Source organism: Schistocerca gregaria, chromosome 1, assembly GCF_023897955.1.
Source record: "Schistocerca gregaria isolate iqSchGreg1 chromosome 1, iqSchGreg1.2, whole genome shotgun sequence".
In the NCBI taxonomy this organism is placed as follows: Eukaryota; Metazoa; Arthropoda; class Insecta; order Orthoptera; family Acrididae; genus Schistocerca; species Schistocerca gregaria.
In genome coordinates this window covers 350,322,227-350,345,520 of record NC_064920.1, presented here as the reverse complement: position 1 = coordinate 350,345,520, position 23,294 = coordinate 350,322,227, and the positions used below count along the sequence as shown (strand labels likewise).

The 23,294-nt window shown below is 36.9% G+C and overlaps 1 protein-coding gene across 5 annotated transcripts in view; it reads left to right on the top strand.

Moving 5' to 3' along the window:
* LOC126345263 (peroxisomal acyl-coenzyme A oxidase 3) overlaps positions 1-23,058 on the top strand; it is a 193,869-nt gene extending 170,811 nt beyond the window's left edge. For all 5 annotated transcript variants that reach the window (XM_050002087.1, XM_050002089.1, XM_050002088.1 and 2 more), the window contains exons 8-15: positions 1,048-1,211; positions 2,578-2,700; positions 9,422-9,542; positions 11,327-11,569; positions 12,573-12,727; positions 16,265-16,400; positions 22,119-22,273; positions 22,444-23,058. In XM_050002087.1, coding sequence (XP_049858044.1) covers positions 1,048-1,211; positions 2,578-2,700; positions 9,422-9,542; positions 11,327-11,569; positions 12,573-12,727; positions 16,265-16,400; positions 22,119-22,273; positions 22,444-22,545 — 1,199 coding nt within the window. In that variant the 3' untranslated portion in view covers positions 22,546-23,058. The remainder of the gene's footprint in view (positions 1-1,047; positions 1,212-2,577; positions 2,701-9,421; positions 9,543-11,326; positions 11,570-12,572; positions 12,728-16,264; positions 16,401-22,118; positions 22,274-22,443) is intronic.
* Positions 23,059-23,294: the final 236 nt, after the last annotated feature.

Genomic DNA, 23,294 nt, shown 5'->3' with positions numbered 1-23,294 from the left:
ATCTCAATAATTTTGAAGAGTGTTGTAGATTTTTTTGTTTTTACATTAATTTATTTTGGCACATTTTAGTATATCACACAGTCTTATGAATTTTCCAATTAACAAAGCCGAGATTACATCGTTCACCAAAAATACATCCAATCACATCAAAGGCATGTTTACTACTCCCTCACTCTGCGGAAATAACAATATTCCATAGGTTTTATAATTTTTCTTGGCAAATGAATTTGTATTAAGTTTGATTATTATTTCGTAAATGAATCCATAAGTAAACATAGTAAACAGTACTGGACTGCATAATTAATAATTGAAATTTTAAGTGTGCCAAATATTTCACAATTTCAAATGTTAAAAAAAAAAAAAAAAAAAAAAAAAAGAAAACCATTTTAACTGTACATTCAGAGCTATTACCATGCCGATTGTAACAACGAAAATAAAGTAATTCCTTTACATAAATTTTAGCTTCTACTAGAACATATAGTGTATAAAATTTTTCAGAAAAAACAGCTGGCATAATATTGACTTACTCAAAACTCGAAAAATATTACTGATACCAATTACTACTGTTGAGGAAAAGTAATGCTAGAGGAGGATGTCCCTTTACAAGAGCTGATGGTAGACACCTTGAGCATTTGATTTAGCCATCAGAAGACAACATTTTGAAAGAAAATACCTATAGACGCAAGATGAAAATCTGAAAACAAGAAGACGTAAATATGCAACAACAAAAAGTGTCTGTAACTAATAAAGTGTACACACACACACACACACTTTTTTGCTTCATTTTTAAGTTCTCCGTCCCCGAGATTACCCACATATTAGTTATCATATTCACTATTAATTTTGATTTTGACGTCATGAATGACCATGCTACAGCTTACGCAATGTACTGGTTCCGTTGTTCTATCTTCATATGTTGATAACAATGAAACTGATGGCGATAACTAATTTTCTGAATTATATCTTTCTAATGTTCACCACAGTAAGCTTCCTTGCTTGGTGAAGCACTATCATTCAATGGAAGTTCATAGTTTTGTAATATTGCAGGTGCATCTTTAGAAAACCTGTCTGCAGGACGAGTTGGTATAATGCAAGAAAGCGCAAATACACTGTGTCACTCTGTCTGTATTGCTGTAAGATACTCGGCAATAAGAAAGCAGTTTGGCCCTGATGAAAATGAGGAACTTCCTATCCTGGAGTACCAGTTGCAGGTTTGTTTGATTCACTGCCAAATTACCTTACTCTGTAGAAAATTTGTACATTTATGTGTGAAGGTGGACAGTGAGACACAACAAGTTGAGACAGTTGTATAATAATAAAAAAGTATGTTTCTTGCTTAGGTAAAGCTTGTCAATATTTTCAAGGTAATCTCCAGTAGAAGTACAAAGGTAATGCATGTATGCAGAAAGAAGTTGTATGCATGGAAAGTGCTTGTCATCATATTTCAGAATGATATGAATCCTAAATTTTGCAAAGTAACTGAATGTTGGCACTTGCTGACATGTCCCTATAGTCGCTCCACTGTTCCAGAATTTATCATCAGTTGTACACACAGTACACATTTGTGTGCGTGTGGGTGTGCGTGTGGGTGTGCGTGTGGGTGTGCGTGTGGGTGTGCGTGTGGGTGTGCGTGTGGGTGTGCGTGTGGGTGTGCGTGTGGGTGTGCGTGTGGGTGTGCGTGTGGGTGTGCGTGTGGGTGTGCGTGTGGGTGTGCGTGTGGGTGTGCGTGTGGGTGTGCGTGTGGGTGTGCGTGTGGGTGTGCGTGTGGGTGTGCGTGTGGGTGTGCGTGTGGGTGTGGGTGTGCGTGTGGGTGTGGGTGTGGGTGTGCGTGTGGGTGTGCGTGCGTTCGGGTGCGTGCGTTCGGGTGCGTTCGGGGAAAGGGAGGTGTGTTGGGGGGAAATCTGTGGGTGTCATATAGCTTAAAAATGGATTTGTCTGAAATCTAGCATTGTTTTCAATCTTTGTTATGTCCCTTTCAATTCCCTAAACAAACACAGCATCCTGGAGCTTATCCAGTCGCAGTCTTCACCACATCCGACTCAGGAAGTTTCGAAACCTCCAGCCTATCCACCAAATGAAAATAACATTCTGGCATGTAGTAGATGTGGATAAAACTGACTAAAAGTTGTCACTTCTAGTCTGTTTTAAAAAGTGGAAAATATTTTCAGCCCGTGCATCCACAGAAAAACACAATGCTTTGAGTTTTCATATATAATACCTAAAAGTTATATATAATACCTAAAAGTAAAGTTTTGAAAGGGGTGGGGAGGGGAGGGAGGGTGGAGGCATGAAACTAGTATGATAGTGACTTAAGGTTATGAAAGAGCTGATGCATGCAATTTTCTTTTTCAGCAGTGGGCATTTGGATGCATGTTCAACTTATGATCAAAGGAACATTTTTGGTACTTCGTTTCTGAGAGATTATTGTTTGCTGAATGGTGTACATTAATTTGGTTGTGTGTTATTATTCAGTTACAAACACTAATTAAGACCTGAGATTATTAGTGTGTTTATAATAATTGAAAATACTTTATATAAAAAGCTCACTAACTATCTACAGACTCTGTTCTTTTTCAGCAATGGCGTTTGTTACCATATGTGTCGGCTGCCTGTGCCCTGAAAGTATTTGTTTCATCTTTCACTGATCAGTATTTGGACTGTGTTGAAGAAAGTAACTCAGGAGGAAAACTTAGGAGACTTGTAAGTATCGCATACTCTAGGAAATTATAATTATGCAATTTAATGTTGCAGGAAGAGACTTCCAGAAGTGTGAAAGTTGTTAAAGGATAACAAGGAAAACTGTAACTGTGAGAGAAGGAGATACCAGCCAATTCTCATGAGATACAGAATGACATAAATTGTTGGAAAGTGCTGAAAGTTAGGGTCTCAGGCTATTAAGATAATGTCAACAGAATGTTATTAGATAGATTAAAAGGAACTACTTGCCAAGTGGCAGTAGGAGAACAACCACACACAAAAATGTTTAACTTATTCAAGCTTCCAGAGACATTGGCTCCTACTTCCTGCAGAAGAGTTGAAGGCGAAGGAAGAGGAGTGAAGGAAAAGAACTGAACCCCTTTTCCTAAACCCTTCCAGTCTTTTTCCTTCACCTCTCTTCCTCCCCCTTCAAAAACTGTCAAAAAATGATTATTTTCATTGTTAGATTATGTTAACAGATTGATGAGGTCATTTCTAGAGTGGACGCCAAAAGGGGGAAGACTAGCTTCTGATAATTCATGATAGATTTTTCTCAAAAATCACAGCATGACTCATACTGTACAGAATTTGAGTTCCATGTTACAGAAATTAAACATTCTGTTCAGTTCTCACTGATGATGATGATGATGATGATGATGATGATGATGATGATGTTACTTTAAAAGATCTTGAAAACAAAGGATTGTGGAGTGTTTTCCCGCGTAAAGTGCTCCAGTATTTCCTGGGTTTCCCTGGCATGGCTGTGTTTATATAAACACTGAGAATGTATTGCAAACATAATTAATTTACAGATAGATTGTAAGGGAGGCTGACTTATGCTGTTGTTAGCTTATACAGTTTGAGGCTTTATTACCTCCAAATTCTGTGCAGAATGCACCTTATAACTATTTGGATAATAGATTTGAAAATATGAGGTGGCTGTTTACATTGCATTTTTAAATGGTTAATTGACTGAAAATTAACCCTGAGCGAGGTTAACTAAACTAAATGAGTCAGGTTTTCAGTTCACTATCATAATCCTGTGAGTTCTTCTCAACAAGCTTTAGAAATTTAATCAAAGTGAGTCATGACATCAAATATATCATGAACAGCCGTTTTAACATTGCTGGCCTACAGCAAGGCTTTTGATATGGTTGATTTCAGTATGTAACTTATTAAAATAAAATAGCTGAATTTTTCAAACAGTGCAATACTGTGATTCAACAGCATCTCAGAAACAAATGTCGACAAGTCATCTGTGGGTCAGAGAAATCGCTATGGAAAAGTTTACTCTGGAGTCCTCCAGGGTTCTGTCCTTAGGCCATTGCTTTTCTCATTGTATATAAATGATATTTCATTTGTGCTTCACCTTTGTAACTACCACTTTTACACTAATGATAGCCAGTTGTACAAAAGTACCACCCCTAAGAATGTAGCTGCTGCTATGTCAGGTATGAATGACAATCTTCGTTCAGTGTCACAATGGGAACAACTCCTGGGTCTTAAAGTAAGAAGTTACAGGTCACCCTCATATCTCACTTAAAATTAATCAGTGGACTTTTTGTGAAACAATCTATCCAACACTTCTCTGTGGTATCCAATTACTGTTTCAAAAAAATGGTAAAAAACATAATCTTGGATGAGCATCTAAGTTGGGAGGAATAAACTACTGCAGCTTGCACAGAAAATCTCTTCTGCCTACATGCAATCCAAAAATTTAGAAAAATATTTTCACCTCAAACTAAACAAAAATCAGCACAATCTTTAGACTTCTCTAAGCTTTACTACTGTGATGTAGTTCAACACAGAATAAAGAGTGAACACTTGCATAAGATGTGTGTGCAACATTTGGTTGCTTGTTCATATCAGTTCTTTGTACAGTCAGTTAGGATGAATGCAACCGGATGGGCAATGTGATGTTCACACACTGTTTACCTCATAGGTTTCTTAGTCACTAGTGTCATCAGTACTTCTCACATATCAAGAATCTATAGGTGCAACCACATGATACCTTTTTTCTGTTCAACTTTACACATGCTCTGATGTTTCCTACAGTGCAACTATGCCTGTGCAATTTATTCAAATGGAGAAAGCACACTGAAATTTATAGATGATTACACACAAAGAAAAGTCCTACTGAATGGCATTTCTAAAGATCATTTAAATAAAAATTTGAAATGTGATGCCCAGAGCATCAAGTATAGTCTCTGATCATATCAGTGTGAAAAATAAGATAAATCAAAAGAAGAGCAGCAGCCTACAAACTTAGAGAAGGGAGGAGATTAGTGTTCAACTTCCCATCGACAATGAGGTCATTATAGATGGAGCATAAGCTCAGGAAGGACGGAGAAGAAAATTGGCTGTACCCTTTCAAAGGTACCATCCCTGTATTTGCGTTAAGTGACTGTAGAGAAATTACAGAAAACCTAAATCTGGATGGCCAGACATGGGATTGAACATTCATCTTCCCGAATGCGAGTCCAGTGTGCTAATCACTGTGCTACCTCACTTTGTTATGAATTTTTAAAAAGTGCATACAAAAACTATACAAATATTGATGTTTCTGTAACTTAATAGCACAATAATTTAGGAGCCTAGTATCTGAGCAAGAGAAAAGATGGAGTAGGTGGAACCCCTTAACAAATTACTGGAAATTGAAATGAAGGATACTGGTGATGCAAAAAAATATATATAAATAAATAAATATGGAAGTTGTGTAAAGACCTTACAAAGTAAAATACAAATGATGTACTGAAAATCAGGTAGCTGTCGCAGAACATTTGAAACCTCCCTTAAGTATTTCTCAGTTTCAGGAATAATCACACTGAAATGCTTTGCTTTAAGAAACTTGCCACCTAACAAAATTTTATTGCCAGCCTTATCAGTGCAGATTACCAAGCATAAAATCCTCAATTTCATTGTACCCTCCTCGTGAAATCTGCAAACAAACTTCACCTGTCACCACAATAAATGCAACACAAATTTCAAGCAAAGAAATGGGTGCGTAGCAGACAGCTAAAACAGTAAGACAATATGTGGACATGAGAACACACATTTGTGCATATGTTCTTTCTGCTAATTTTTGAACATGTGCTTTTGTTGTGGTGTGTCAGTGATTTCACACGTCATACTGACAGTGCAAAAAAAAAAAAGAGAGAGAGAGAGAGAGAGAGAGAGAGAGAGGCAGTCAGCGGTCGTAGCATGAATTTGGCTGTCACCCCTTTCATTTCCAGATCTTCTGTCACAATTCACCACCAGGTCACTCCCATCAGCTCCACAATTCTTCAATGGTCCATTGTCGATCTTTATTGATGATTGCAAGAATGTTTTCAAGTTTTTTATGTGCTGAGGCCATAGAAGGGCGACCAGAACAAGGTTTGTTGTCAGCTGATATTTTGCCATTTTTGAAATGGGAAAACCACTCAAACACTAGAGTTTTCCGCATAGCATTGTCCGTATACTCTGCCTACCGGTTCTCGAATGTTCAATCTTTGCGCTCCTAGTAGCAAAATGTGGTACTACAAAAGCTCGGCCCACCAAAAAATTAGTTTGGTTTCTTTTGGGTACCCCCTTGCATATCATTATTTCATGTGCCACACAAATTGTAAAGTTAACTTGCTGAGGAAGTCCAGTTAGATGTAAGAGAGCATCTGAAGGCCCTAATCTTGCCAGGTGAAAGAAAGGCATAAATAAATATGAAATGTGATGTGCAAGAATTGATATTGCATAGTTCTGGTGGCTTATTTTCAAACTAAAATAACAATAGTGTTACCTCAAGATGTTCCAAATGCAGAGTGAACACGTCAAACTGAAGAATTTCTCAATGCGTGGAATGTGATATGTCAGTTTGGTATATGTTCTTCATGAAAGATGCACATGCTCAGCATGCATGTACTGGATGGCAGCAGCATGCAAATTCATACTCAATTGCAACATCAAATGACCAACTATGGCAGCTAGTATGAATAGTGCAGCACAGCACAAATAAGTAGCATTTCTTCTGCACAAAGCATCAGCCAACAATAAAATTACTTAATATGAGACCATACAAAATGTGACAATAAAGTACTGAGACTGAATTTCTTTCCAAGATGTGGCAACCCTGTAGGCTTGCGTAGACACAATATCTTTGACCTTGGTCTATAAGCTGCTTCTATTCCAAGCGGCACATCGATGCAACTGCTCAGTCGTGAGTTGTGCTGTAATAAGTTAGCAGGTGTCCGTGTCTCTCGTCACCGAAATGGAACCGCATAATATTGCTCAACGGTATGCCATTTCTTTCTGTGTTAAATTGGGCGAAAATGTGACGACAATTTACGGTACGCTTCAGAAGGCTTTTGGAGAGGAGGTTATGTCAAGAGCTCAAGTTTTTTGTTGGCGTAAAATGTTTAGTGAAGGCAGAACGAATGTTGAAGATGAAGACCACAGTGGACGACCATCAACCTCGCAGATGGATGTCAACTTGGCCGGGTGCATGTACTCGTATGATCTGATCGAAGATTATCCGTGAAAATTATTGCAGAACAACTGAATATCAGTCAAAAAACGGTTTGTCTAATAATAACTGAAGATCTTGGTATGAGAAAGATTTGTGAAAAAATGGTCCCCAAAAATCTCGCACCACAACAGTGAGAAACACTGAAAAATGTGGCAGCCGATCTGTTAGAGCAAACGGAAATCAATCCATCACTGGTGATGAAAGTTGGTTTTTTCAGTATGTTCCGGAGACAAAACACCAAAGTTCACAGTGATGCTCAAAGGGATCATCCAGATCACAAAAAGCTCGCATGTCAAAGTCAAAAGTGAAATGCGTGCTTGATTCCAAGGGAATTGTTCATAAAGAGTGGGTGCCTCCCGGACAAACATTTAACTAATATTACTCCAAAGAAATTTTAGAAAGATTTCGTAAAAGAGTTCTTTGTGTCCGTGCCAACATTGCTGATAATTGGATTTGGCATCATGATAATGCACCATCCCATACTGCTCTGTCAGTACAGCAATTTTTAACCTCAAAACAAATTTCAGTACTACCACAGCCACCTTATTTATCAGATATCACTCTGTGCGACTTTTTTCTATTTCCAAGAGTCAAAACAGAAGTCAAAGAGCACCATTTTCAAACAACACAAGATTTCCAAAAAGCTGTGACAAGGGTCGTGGAGGATATTACAGAAGATGAGTTCCAGAAATGATACCATCAATGGCAGAAGCGCTGGAAAAAGTGTGTGCAATCAGAAGGGAACTACTATGAAGGAGACAACCCTAAACTTGACTAAAACAGTAAACAACATTTTTTTCCACATCAGTTTCATCACTTTATTGTCGCACCTCATAGTTTCTCCCTGTGTATACAGTATTCAAATAAATTATGGGATTATAGCTAGGTGACATCATCAACTACCACCAATATTTCGGCAGGAGCACACCCTATCATTTTCAAGGCAAAACTGCAGCAAGAAAGCGCTTTGCAGATCAATTTAAAACCTTGGTTTTCAGAGAAACTCCATAAAATTAAAAACTTGGTTTTCAGAGAAACTCCATAAAAATAACACACACACACACACACACACACACACACACACACACACACACACACACAGTAAACACTACCGTCATGACAGACCAAAGATGACTGACATCAGAAGTTAATGATAGTGAAATTAATCAGTGGGTGAGGTAGCATTAACTCTCTCCCTCTATTTTTCGACAAGTGAGAGCGCAGGATTCCATACAGAGTTTAAACAAAAACTGCCATCTCTATTTATAAGGTTGGTTGCTAATTTAATTCCAACATCTTCCTTAATAATGCTATTGATAACTTTTGATGTTGGTCATCTTTGGTGTGTGGTGGTACTAGTGTTTACATAGTGAGTGAGTGAATGTGTGTTTTATCTTTGTGGAGATCCTCTAAAAATCATGGTTTTAAATTGAATTGCAGTGCTTACTTGGTGCAGTTTTGCCTTGAAAATGGCAGGGTGTGCTCATGTCGAAGACGTCACCTGGCTACATTCCTGTAAGTTATTTGAACAAGGTTGTGTGAATTAAAAAAATCATTATAAATTATATGTTTCATCCTTATGTAAATGCTCATTGGACATGCGCCTTTGTTAAGAAAGGGGGGAGGGGGGGATTGCATCAGTCAAGAATTGAATCCAGGCCACCCACATGGTAGGTGAGCATTCTACAACAAAGCCACACAGGGCATCAAAAAAGTGACATTACTTTAGGATATCAAAGAAGCTCAGAAAACTTCAAAGTCAATTTCGTTGATGATTATAAGAGTTGCATCGAACTACTTTGGGATATTGATATTTGTGAAAGTCACTTACCATATGTGTGAAACAGTACAAAAATCCAATTGCTGTGTGGTCTACTTGTTAGAAGTTAGGAGCTATCAGTACAAAATTTATGCTATGGTTTATAGTAATGGAAACCTCCCTGACATTGTACAGTGTAACTCTGTTTACCATGGAACCAATAATTTTGCCACATGTCCATTTCATCAAAGCCACTTCATCCTCTCAGCACTGTTGCTTCATCAATTTGACAGTTTTTGGAACTCCAAAGATATTCTATTAAAAAGATGACAACACAGGAAAATATAATAGAAATAATACATTACTTAAGTTGTAGAGTAGGAAATCAGTGTTATCTTATGCAGATATGTACTAAATATCTTACTTTTCACTGAATACTGTTAAGTAGCATGTAAAAAATGTTTCAGAATGCAATGGTGTCGGAGATCCACGCTATGGTCTCGGCTTCCAAACCTCTTATTACATGGACGTGTGCCTACGCATTGCAGGAATGCCGTGAAGCATGTGGTGGAAATGGATATTTAAAAGGTATGTTCAGTGGCTGTTAAAATTGCCATAATTGAAAATGTAATTAATGTAGTCACCATCAGATTAAGTGATTTACTGTGTATATTCCAACTTAATGTTGCAAATGGAGCTTTATCACCTATATTTATACTCGGCAAACCACTGTGAAGTGTGTGGTGCTTATAGCTTTTTCCCATTCCATTCATGTATGGATCACGAGAAGAATGACTGCCTAAATTCCTCGGTGCATGCTGTAATTAGACTAGTATTGTCTTCGTGATCCCTAAGGGGACAATACGTAGAAGGTTGTAGTATGTTTCTAGATTCATCACTTAACCTAGGTTTCAGAAACTTTGTAAGTAGATTTTCATGGCATAATTCTGTCTGTCTTCAAGCATCTGTCAGTTCAGTTCTTTCAGCATCTTTGTAACATTATCACATAAATCAAACAAACCTGTGACCATTCTCTGTACTGGTATCTTTTCAGCATATCCTATTGCTCCTATTTGCTTTGAGTCCTACTCACTTGAGCAATATTCTAAGATGGTTTGCATTAGTGTTTTATATGCTGTCTCCTTTATAGACAGATTGTGTTTCACTAGTATTCCAGCAATATTCTAACAATAAGCAGCAGTCTGCCACCTGCTTTAGCCACATCTGAGGCCGAGACTATATGATCATTATATTTCGTTTCCCGACAAATTGTTACACCCTGGTGTTTATATGAGTTCACAGATTCCAACTGCGAGTAATTTATATTGTACTCGTAGTACACTACATGTTTTCATTTTATGAAGTGCACAGTTTTACATTTCTGAACATTTAAATAAGTTGCCAATTTTTTGCACCACTCTAAAAGCTTATCAAGATCTGACTGAATATTTGTGCAGCTTCTTTCTTACAGTACTCCATATAGGTAACTGTAACATTTGCGAAAAGTCTGGGGTTACTGTTACTGTTCTCTGCAAGGTAATTAATATCGAGCAAGAGTTGCAACACACTTTCCTGCCCAAAGTTACTTCTTCAACTGTCAATGAGTCTTCATCCAAAATAACTTGCTGTCTCCTCCTTACCAAAAAATCTTCAGTCCAGTCAAAAATTTCACTGCACTGAGGCATCAAGGGATCACAAATTTAGCATTGGAGAGCAGCGTGGAGGGTAAAAATCGTAGAGGGAGACCAAGAGATGAATACACTAAGCAGAATCATAAGGATGTAGGTTGCAGTAAGTACTGAGAGATGAAGCAGCTTGCACAGGATAGAGTAGCATGGAGAGCTGCATGAAACCAGTCTCAGGACTGAAAACAACAGCAACAACAACAACCCCATATGACTGTATTTTAATAATAGGTGTAGATATATTTTGTCAAATGCTTTTCGGAAATTGAGGAATACTGCACCTACCTCTCTTTGCCATGATCCATGTGAGAAAAGTGTGAGTTCTGTTTCAATTCATCTTTGTTTTTGGAATCTGTGCTGATTGGCATGTAGGAGGTCATTCTGTTAGAAATACTTCATTACATTTGAGCTCACGAAACTTTTTTGAATTGTCAGACAATGTATGACATGAAGTTTTGTGGCTCAGTCAGCACAAAGTCAATATTGGGTCAATTTAAAAAATACTGGCTAATTCATCCATATTCTTGTCAATATATTTTAAAAATTGGATACCTGCATTGATTATTTCAAAGTGTTTCAATTGCTTCATACAATAGTCTATTTATTAAGCAGGATTAATAATTTTATGAATGATCTTTTGCCATACATTTGACATTAACACATGTAAAAATATTTTCTTCATTCCAGCATCAGGACTTGGAGAGCTAAGAAATAATCATGATGCAAAAGTGACCTACGAAGGTGATAATAATGTATTATTACAACAGACAAGTAATTGGTTATTAAGGCAGTGGAGGCAAGTCCAAGAAAATAGTTCGTCTCCAGAAGTTGCATCGCCTCTTAAATCAGCATATTTCTTGTTACATGCGAAAGATATATTAAGTAAACAGTTCACTGGCTCCTGCTTGGATGATGTTCTGAGGCATACATGTAAGTTATGGTTTTCATACAAATGTTGTGAAACATAGCATTGCGAGTGGTATAAGCTGAAGTGACATTTCTTAGTATATTAGTAAGATCACTCACTTGTCTGGCAAGTTTGGCTCACTTTATTCTTTCAAAACAAATATGAGAATTTATTCTTTAACTTATAGGCTTGGAGCTATTGGCTGTGGTATACTGCTTTGCACGTCACAATTTACTGAATATCACCGAATCTCCTACAACACTATTAGTTAACGGAAAATATCATTTAATAAGATCCATTTTGAGGGAGATGACTGGTGGTGGTGGTGGTGGTGGTGGTGGTGGTGGTCTGCTAGTACTATTACTGTTAAAAGTAAAACTACTTTCAGAGATATTTCAACTGTTTAATTGTCAGCTCATCTGTATTTGCCGTCGTGTTTAGTCCCTGTGTAGGTAAATAGTTGGCTTGCTCACAACTTCTCTGTTATTTAACAATTCTGCAAACATACAAACCGTGTGTCCTATATACATGTAGTTAAAGTTCTAAAGAACAGGTTATGGTCAATATAGTTGCCTCTTCCATATACTTACATAATTATCTTTAGTATATAAATATAGTATGGAAAGTTGTGGCAAGATGTAGGAGTAAAGCTCACAACTCGCAGAATAGTAGAAGCATTGAGCTGTTGACAGGTACACAAAAAAGAATGAAAACTTCAGTAGCTTTTGAACAGTCATTTTAAAATTTTTTTTTTTTTTAGCTGCAGTAGACAGATGTACTCTAGTTAAAAAAAGCTAATGAAGTTACCGTTCTTTTTCGTGTTCCTACCAACAACTCAGTACTACTGTTCTCATATGATTTCATGAGGGCTGTAAACCTTTGGCAAAATTAAAAATTATTTAATTTTATCAAAAAGGTCACAGCACATGTGGAATTATGTTTTTAACCTTCAGCATAGCAAAATTTATAGAACATAGATATTTTAATATGAGAATTCATTATGTGCTTTCAAATTTTTGTTTACAGTTGTGAAAGAGAGTTTCCAGTGGCTGATATGCTGGCTCCTGAATGTTACAGAACATAGGTATCAGACATACTTGAAGAACTGTGAAAATAATTTTACTGCAAGGAATAATGTACAAGTTTATTTTGCAAGGACATTGTCTGTTGTATATGCTCAGGTATGACAACTACTACTGTGGTTACACTACTACTATGGTTACAACTTAAATGCTACCTCATTGAGGTAATTCTTTTGTGTGTCACAAAATATTTTGTTGCAATATTGTGAAAAGGAAAGTTGCTACACACCATATAGCGGAGATGCCGAGTCACAGATAGGCGCAACAAAAAGACTGTCACAAATAATAGCTTTTGGCCAATAAGGCCTTCGTCAGAATTAGATGGCAAACACACACACATACAAATGCAACTCACACACACACACACACACACACACACACACACACACACACACACACATATGACTGCAGTCTCAGGCAACTTAGGCCATGCCAACTTTAGCTTCTCTGGAGCTTGTTTGTATTGTCATGGGTACCATGGAAGTGCTTTGAGTATTTAAATTTGATAAATACTCTCCTCTCATTTGATTAAGGCATATGTGTAAAACATAATTTTTAATGTCATAGGGTGCATAATCAAACTTTTGCCCATTTTGATCAAAGTTGCACGTCCTGAATCAAATTTTACCACTATTTTAGTATTGTAAATGTGTAAAAGGAAGGAATATTTTTGTAAATGTCCTGTCAACGAGATCATAAAGAGACTGAGCCCAAGCTGAGACTGGGGAATGAAATCAATCAAGTCCTTTTCAAAGGAACCATAATGGCATTTGCCTTAAGTAATTTAGGAGAATCATGGAAAATTTAGATTGGAATAGCCAGATCTGTATTTGAACCACTGCCATTATGAAAGTGGATCCAGTGTTCAACCATTCTACTGTCTTTTCCTGTGGGCACTATAGAGGTGGCACTAGTTGTTCAAATGGGGATCAGCGTAGTTTGAATATCACATGTCAAATACCTAGCTATTAACCAAGGTACCTAAATTCTGAACAATAGAGTTTAAGTATAGCATTTTTAAGTCAGAACTTACTCTGAAAAAGAACAGTCTGATATTAGCAACAATGCAGCACCTAGAGAACTGTTTTAACAGGAAATGACAGCATGTAATATTTTTAACTTCATGATTATGATAATTTTATAATGCTCACCTTTTGAATGATTATGTACAAAAGACATCAGAGATAATTCAAGAAAATTTCATTAACAGGCTGTTACATATTATTAATGCTAAGGAGAGCAAAAATTTTGATGCATATCTTCCCCCACCCCACCCTTTCCCTTCTCCCAAAAAAGAATAATTGAGACAATGAAAAATTATCAGTATAAAATCTATGATTCCAGCCTGTAAGTCATTCTGAAAAAAAAAACAGTCATTGTGCCTGAAACCATGTTGTTATGCAATTGGAAGAAGCAATTGTCCACAAAATAACTATTTATTAATCCTTGCTACTCGCTGTAAAGATGACACGCTGAGTTGCAGACAGGCAGATTGAAAAAATTTTTAGATACTAGCTTTTGACCAAAGCATTCTTCAGAAAAGGAAATGCACACACATTCATTCATTCACACAAGCAAGCACACAGGACTGACATCTCTGGCTGCTTGGACAGAAATGCTGGTCTTAGCTGCTGCAGATGGTGGTCATGTGAGCATGAGGTGTGTGCTTGCTTGCGTGCATGAATGGGTGCGTTTGTTCTTCTCTGAAGACTGCTTTGGCTGAAAGCTAATGTGTAAGAGTCTTTTTGTTGTTCCTGTATATTGTTGACATTCCAACCTGGAGTTGCCATTGTCTGATTATGTATTATTCCCATTGATTCACAAAAAAACACCTCTCTTAACTATGGTGACCTAGGTGGTTGTTGCTTTATTTATTTATTTATTATTATACAATTAATTTACACAGTGTTTTATACTGAAAGAAAGAACATAAAGGCATAATTGATGTAGAGATTGGTTCTGACAGACATAATTTTTTGGACATGTTCCTGTTGTCTGTATAAATGTGATACAGTCCAATCTGAGATCTGGTTGTTCCAGCCTATTGTAGGAGGCGTTCAGTGTAATATGAAATCTGATCCACAGTGTCAGTTGCAATTTTCCAGTTTTGCAGTGCTTTGACAGAAATGAAGGTCATTTTAAATTCAAAAAGTCTTAGGGTCAACAGGATAAATCTCTGAACCTTTGGATTTATATTCTTGCCCTTCAGTAGTTAACTACGCTTACAGTCAGTATGAGAAACCAGAATGTGGAACAATCCTTATTGTTTCAAAGAGCCAGTAAATGTCTATAAAAACTGATGGAAAAATCAAACTTTATTCCACACAGTGACAATGGAACACCTGTAACCCCATATTGCTCCACTTCTCATCAAAGCAAGACAACTTAAAACAAATTAAAAATAAGAAAATGCCAAATAAAAGCATGTATCACATATTCAAATTACTTTCAGGAAATAGCAAAGCATTTAATAAGCAAGTTGAAGAAGAAGAAGAAGAAGAAGAAGAAGAAGAAGTTATTTGCTGACAGCGGCCACGTACAGAAATAAAGTTAGAAGTCCGTGGGGGTTGGCTAACTGTACAGGAAAACTGAAGGAATTAAAAAAAGAGGAGAGAATAGAAGGTAATAGAAAATGCAAAGAAAAGATGAAAATTAAATAGCAAATGAAGGGTAAAGACTAGGTTGGGGCACACCAAATGAAGAGCAATCTCGAGGTGAAGATTGATGGCTTGAAGCAGTGGAATGTTTGTTTGAGATGTTTCTTGTTTTGAATTTAGTGCCCCCAAAATTTGTGAGGAAAGGGTAACTCACAATTTAAAACTCATTGATGATAGCCTGAAATAAGAATTAGTCACTTATGAGACAGCAGGAGAATGCTTACTTAACTATAAGCTCTAACAAATAAATATTTGAAATATTGTCAGACCAGAGGCACAAAGCTAGATAATATGAATGGTTCTTGACTCCAAATAGAATGTTGCCCTACTTTGGAGGAGAACAGTTATTTGCAGCGGCACACTCAAAAGGGAAATAGACATTAATGTTTTTAATTTAAAGTTTAAAATTAAAATCAAGAGAAATGTGAGTAGAGAAATGTAAAAAAACAGAGTGAAGACTGTTTATCGAAGAAAAGTAAATGTGTTTACAAATCCTAGATCATCAGGCACATCAGCTGCAGTAACTTCCTCATCATTGGATCTGCAGTGTTGGAAAAAAAAATTTATGCTTTTAATGTCTGTCTGTTCCCTTGCTTTTTCCTGTGTCCCTCTGTGCTCACAAACTAACTTTTCAATTTTTTCCCAACTATTTCAGCACATAGTAAGCAGACCACCAATATTCAACCTTCGGTATTTTTAATATTCATTGTTCAGTTAAAGGGAAAGCATGAAAAATGAAACAGTATAGGGATGAAAAGTCTCACGACACCCTGATTTAAGAGAAATACACAATAGTCAGAAGTAATTTTTCTCTTAACTTTTTTCATTTGCGATATTAAAGTGTGTCGATAAAACATGATTTCTTATTTTGTGGATGAATAATTTTGGTAATTAAATTCAAAATAGGAGTACATTTGAATTCCACAAGTACACTTAATTGAAATGCCATTAATTAATTTATTTATTGTTTTATTTTCAGAATAATGTGTTGGTTTACTTCTGGCAAAAGTGTAATGACCTGAATGTAGAAGAACAGCTGAAACCAGCTCTAATTAGAATGTACCTGTTGTATGGTCTCTGGTGCCTGGAAAAACATTTAGTTATTCTGTATGAAGGTAATATCAGTGGCTCAGTAATTTTATCCTGAATATTGCAGATGGTATTCTAAATTTTTATCATAAGTATTTAGTTGTTCTTGTAAAGAACATGTTTATTCATAGAGTGCTCTTGCATGGGCAAGCCTGTGTGCACACCCCCTCCCCTTCTTCCATACACTCAAAACACAAGAGAGAGAGAGAGAGAGAGGAGAGAGAGAGAGAGAGAGAGAGAGAGAGAGAGAGAGAGGAGGAGGAGGAGAAGAAAAAGAAGAAGAAAGAAGGTTCCTATGACAATAATAGTACAATGTCTGTAGCATACTATCAAATTTATTATGACAGTAATAAATACATATAAGACATAAACAATGATGAGGGAATTACATAGTTTCTCTTTCATGACACAAGTAACAAAATAAGATGTTTGCATGCCCTGAGTAGAAATTGGTATAGACACTCACTGTCCTGTTGTGTTATTACATTGTTACCACTTTGTCCAACCTCCATTCTCCCTAATTACCTCAAAAATTCTCTTCAGCGCTGCTTTGGTTAGGGTTTGTAAGTCTTGCAGTGAAACTGTCACCTACTCTTCTTGCGTCACACTTTCCAGCTCACATGTGGCCTCATATTGCCTTCAGTTGTGATAAACCTGTCTTGCAAGTATTCCCCAAAGGTTTTCCATGGGATTCAGATCCGGGTATATGCAGGCCAGGGGAAGATATAGATATTTCTCTCTTCAAACTATTTTTGGTTGTAACAGAAACATGCACAGATGCATTATTTTGTTGAAACATTGTACTTTTGTTTCCTAGGTCCTCACATATTCTAATCAGTTCTGTCTCTAGCATCTCACTGTACATGTAAGAGTTTATTGTAGCGTTCAGCCAAGCGATGCATGATTTACCTTTAGCACACAAGGCGGCCCAAATCATAACACTTCCACCACCAACATTTCTGTTCGTTCTTATCTGCTGCTCTGTTCTCAAATCATGCCAATAATAATGAACTCCATTTGGCCCATCTAAATTACACTTCTTCACATCACTGAAGGTTGCTTCACCGTATTTACTCGAATCCAAGCCGCACTTTTCTTCCGGTTTTTGTAATCCAAAAAACTGCCTGCAGCTTAGAATCGAGTGCAAAGCAAGCGGAAGTTCTGAAAAATGTTGGTGCGTGCCACCACAACTAACTTCTGCCGTCGAATGTATGTAGCGCTACACAGGCATGCTTTGTAGGCACAAAGATAAATACTGGCATCAAATCCTTGGCGTCAGTAAATAAATTTAAAAAAAGGTGGAAGACGAGCTTTTTTTCTCCGCCCCGAGTTGCGACCACTGCATTTTCATACATTATCCAACGAAGTAAATACAAATTCCGTATTGTTCATCTTCGAATGTAGCAGCATCCGACTGCCAAGACTGTTTGGGATGCTTGTCAATATGGCCAACTCAACGTTCTGAATTTTTTCCTTCCTGTGAGAGGAGATGGTTGCTAATAGCAACTTTTATGAATTGTGAATCACATGCAGTATTCTCTTCACAATAAGAATAATACGAATATAAACATTTTGCCATGTATTGTTTCGTGTTTACTGCTATTTAATTTAAATCCTGTCTGTCTAATAAACTACGAAACTTTAGTGAGACAACAGCAAATGCGGAAGAATATACATATCATCTCATGTTTATATTTGTATTATTCTTATGCCTAATAGTGACAGTTAGAAATGAAGCTCAGCAATTGACTAGATTTTTAAATCTAAGATGGCTCATTTCTGTGCAGAATGTAATGTACTAATGAGGCACCTGCAAAGATTTTCAAACTGAGAAAAATTTTCGCTAAACTGTCGTTCAGAACATCTTCTGTCATAAGCAGTTTATTATTTGGTTCTTGTTGATCATTATCATAGAAAGCAGCTGTGAAAGTAACAATTACGCTTTTTTTTAATAAATTGTAAGCGGCGGTAGCGCGCACAAAAGCAAGCCATGCCGCGAGCGGCGACAGGCCGTAAACACGCACTATCATAATGCGACAAACAATGCATGACGCATTACAGTAATGAATTTTCAGCTTAGAGTGACGTAAACAGCTATAACAAAGAAAACGGCGCTTATCAGATCAAAGAAAAATAAGCAATCAATTCAAACCAGACGAAGCATGTGAAAAGGGAAGGGTACCCGTATAAATACGGACGGAGTGCCTGACGCATAGCAATGGCTACCTGGTAAAGCTTAACTACTAAGCTTACGACTCGAACCAAACTACTGTAGCTGTATCGTCCTTCATTCGACCTAAATTGTGTCTCATATTACAATGGACCAACTTTGTTTCGATTTGGAGATGCGGCCTAAAACTTTTCCCTCCCCTTGAGTTTAGAGTCTCAATTTTCAGGTGTGGCTTAGATTCAGGAAATTTTTTTTCCTTGATTTAGAGTCTCATTTTTCAGGTGCAGCTTAGATTAGAGTGCGGCTTAGGTTTGAGTAAATAGAGTAGTCCATTCTGAATTCCGTGACATGTTTTTCAGCAAACACTAATCTAGCCTGTTTATGTTTGTGTGTTAGAGCAGGTTTCTGCATTTGTTTTTTGAATGCAAGGTGTTTGCCATTTGTTAAAATTTGCGGTACACATCTGGCAGCTACTGACAACTGTGAATCAGCAACAAGTTGAGAGGGATAACAGTTTGTGGCCCTTGCTTTACACAAAAAGAACTGTTTCAATGCCTCAAATAATTTTCAACTTAGCCCTTATTTTACAGTCTGTCCATATTGTGCACGCATCCTAACAAAAGTATCAACCACTGTGCTCGAACAGTTCAGCTTATTGGCAATTTGACAATTAGAGTGTCCCATTTCCATGTATGCACCAATTTTTGCTTTTTTGTCTCATGATAATTGTTTTCCACGTGTCATTGTCACACTCATGGTTTATATACACTACACACTATCGCTTATGTTTTCTGTTTCCTATACACAGGGGAGGCAGACACACACACATTAACAGCGCAGAGACGATTGTCTTTATACTGAGTTCTACAATCTACCATGTGAATCGCTGATGTCTTATTATATACTGTACTGCTGACATCAAATGCGATACCATTTGGCTGCATTTGTCAGTATATTGCATCTCATACTATTGCATACACACTGTGCACAACTATTTCAACCAACAGTGATATAAATGTGCAACACTTCATATTGCTCAGTGGTGTTATATGATACTGTGTAATTCTCAATCTTTGTAGAGCTGAAAAGGGAACATAAAATAGGATTTAAATGTCTTTCATTGTTGCCTTTAGCAGGCATGAAAATGATGTTTTCCTTAACTTATAAAATTCAGTAAAGATAGTGTCCTTATCATTCACCGTATTTGTGGCTGAGGTTAGCTCTCATAGACTTCACAGCACAGTCACTTTCCTCACTTGAACAATTTTGTTGGTTGTTTCACTCATGTTGTGTAGACCCAAGTTTCTTCATATTTTTGGCTTTCTTTTCTTCCAGTTATCTAAATTTCTTGCACTTTTCTAGATTTCTCATAATCTCTAAGCACAGAATAATTTTCATTGTCGGCCATGTTGTCAACACTAAAATGTGACTGCAAGCACACACTGTTGGCTACCACTAGCTGATGTAATGGTACTAGTTGATTTAGCTCCCTCTCACATTGTAAAACTGTGATTACAAAATCTTTCTTTCGTACAGTGGGAGATTATAAGTGGATAATAATTGTTAGTATCTTGTGGGATGATAAATACATAACAACAGTATCTAAACATGTCAGTAACTCATTTTTTTCAACAGTCTGTTGGTTAGTTCCCTCTTGTGTTCTAGTACACTAATAATCTCTATAGCTCGCCATTGTGGATACAATAAATGTTTCTTTTGCATGTAGTTAGAATCAGATTTTATTTATATCACTCCACCAACATTCCAACAGCTACATTTCTCAACAACATAGATCACAAAAAAGACAAATTATCACTATTATGTAATTATCTTGTGGTTCACTGAATACATAAAATTTATATCTGGCACAGATTGTCAGAAACTAATGGACGCACACAGTTCCATAGATTGTTGTCACTTGGGAAGCCATTTAATTGTGACTTATTCAGGTACATAATCAAAAAGCAAAAAAAGAACCTAACACACATATGTTGATCAAAACATTGGTATTAATTTGAAGTCTCCCAAGGATAATTTCATAGAACTCTGGACAGTTTTAATGTAAAATAATTTGTTGCTTAAAAACGAAATATGTTGCAAATTGATCAATTCATTCACAAATGCAAAGGACCACTTTCAAACAAAATAGCAAATGGTTGGACAGCAACTTAAGAACAGATGGAAAACTGACAGTGTCTTGAAAACTTTTAGAAAACTGTTCCTGTAATTCTTTCAGTGCTGGAATGAATTCTTCAAAATACACATTTTCTTTAATACCAGACATCTTAGGGAAGTGGACAATGTTCTTAGTGTGACGTTGTCCCTTCCACAATCTGATTTTAAATTCTTCAACTTTTTGCATCTAGTCAGAAATAAGTTGCTTCTTCCCCCTTCAATGTCTTACTGAGAAGCATTCAAGTGTGCAGTCAATTCTACTGAAAGCACGATGTCTGTAATCCAGTCCATGTCTTCTAATTTTGTCCCCCCCCCCCCCCCCCCCCCCCCTGATATTCAACCATAGCAATCTTACACCGAAAAATCATTCAAGGCTTGCCCCTGAATTTAATTGGTGCCCTTCACAATAATATATGTCTCCATATGCGTCATTCAGTTCCATCAGAAACTGTTGGAACTGACTGTGTAATAACCCACGTGATTTCAGGAAATTTACTTCATACCATCAGTTTCATCACGTGCACCATGTCTGCTAATTTCACCCAAAATGCTTCTTTATGTACAAATTAATCAATCCCATACAATTCATCATCTGTTGATTGTTGAACTTTTTGCTGTTTCATCGACAACTGAATCTTTAATTCTTTTTGTATGATGTTGTAAAACCATTCTATAGCATACTTGTGATGCCTACCATTTATGTGGCTCAATAATTGGCAGAGAGAACCATTCGTTTTTAAAGGCTTGTGATGGAAAGTAACATAGACTTTCCCTTTTCAAGCGCATGTCCCATCACAACAGCCCCTAGGTCTTTATACCACAAGCAAATAGTGAGGGATAAACAGCATGTTCACCACGATTCATCGTAACTGAAAAAAGTTGTGCTGACCAATAAATGCTGGGATAATGTGTGTCATATCATATTTAAATGAAATGTCATGCTGTACCAAGAAGGACCGAACATAGCCGAGATTGACTTAATGAAGCCAAGATGTGCCAAGTGGTGACAAGACTGTCTGAGCCTCACTCTGCATGTATGCAATTTTGCACACTGTGGCCATCCATGTCCCGAGGTGATTTCACAACTAAACATCACACTCTACTAAGTTCTGAAGAAGTATTCAAACTATTCTTTTTCTCACGTGTTCATCTGTTGTTTACCTACCAGAAAGTTTATATTGGTATTTGCTTGGAGGCAGTTATTAAATAAAGTTGTTTGGCTGGTGTCATTAAACTTAATTCATTATTACTTTTGTTGTTGGCTGCAGGAGAATGGATTGTAACCCATTTTAAACTTGTATTTCTTCTTGCTGTTACATATATTTTTGTTTTAGTTTTCAATAAGGCATTTCAATTGTAGAGAGCACAGGTAAATAAGTGTGACTTCTTCTTTTGAAAGGTGGTTATGCACAAGGACCAAAAGTGGCAACTCTTGTGAAAGAAGCTATCCTCCACCTGTGCCACCAACTTAAGGATGATGCTGTGGCCATTGTTGATGCTCTGGCCCCACCAGATTATATCCTTAACTCTGTTCTTGGAAAGTCAGATGGGAAGGTATGGAACTGTGTTTTATAAATCCATTCTTGGAAAGTCTGGTGGCAAAGCATGGAATTATTTATATATTCATTATGAATGTTATAAAACAGGAAAAACTTTGTGTTGTTAGAGTGTCCCCTGTGTCAAAAGCAGCAGTGTCTGAAATAGTTTGATATTGTGTGTTACAGGTGTATGATAATCTCCAGACAACGTTTTTCCACAGTAATGGAGCAATGGGAAGACCATATTGGTGGAATGAAGTTGTGCCAAAGCAAATATCTAAATTATAATGAAAGTTATTCTCGTTCCATAAGAATGTTTTCATTACCGTGAAAACGTTATGCTCATATTTATTGTTGTTTCATAAAAATTGTCATTATCTTACCTGATCTCATGCTGTATAATATTTTCAATACTGTATTTTAAATGTATATATTTATTTGGAATTGCTGTTTATAGTTACCAAATATTTGTCTTTATACCAGTTGTTCTTAAAAGATTCTACATCATCATTTGTTCTTTTGTATTCATTTCAAGCACAAGACTCACTACATCTAATATAAACATTGGTGAAGCTCTTGTTCTTTCTCAATCAGGGTTTCTACTGTTTACATACTCTGCAGTGAGGAGAGAGAGTGTTATGTTATAGCATTGTAGCTTGTGTGTCGTAGTTGTATGCCATGTCTTATTCTCATACAGATCATGGAAGATTGATAGATATGAATTTTGTGTTGTCAGAAACTCATTTCTTGTTATTCAGGCATTCAGTCATGAGCAAAATAAAAGGGCAATATAACAAATAATGTACTGCTATATGAAGTTATTCACCAGCATGTTTTATTGTAGGCAGTATATCATTACAGAATTCCAATTTTAGTGTCCGCCCCTGGTACCTGTGTGGTCGGCGTGACAGAATGTCATGCTTAACGGCCCAGGTTCAATTCCAGGCTGGGTTGGAGATTTTCTCTGCTCAGGGACTGGGTGTTGTGTTGTCGTTATCATCCTCCTTTCATCCCCATTGACACACAAGTCGCCGAAG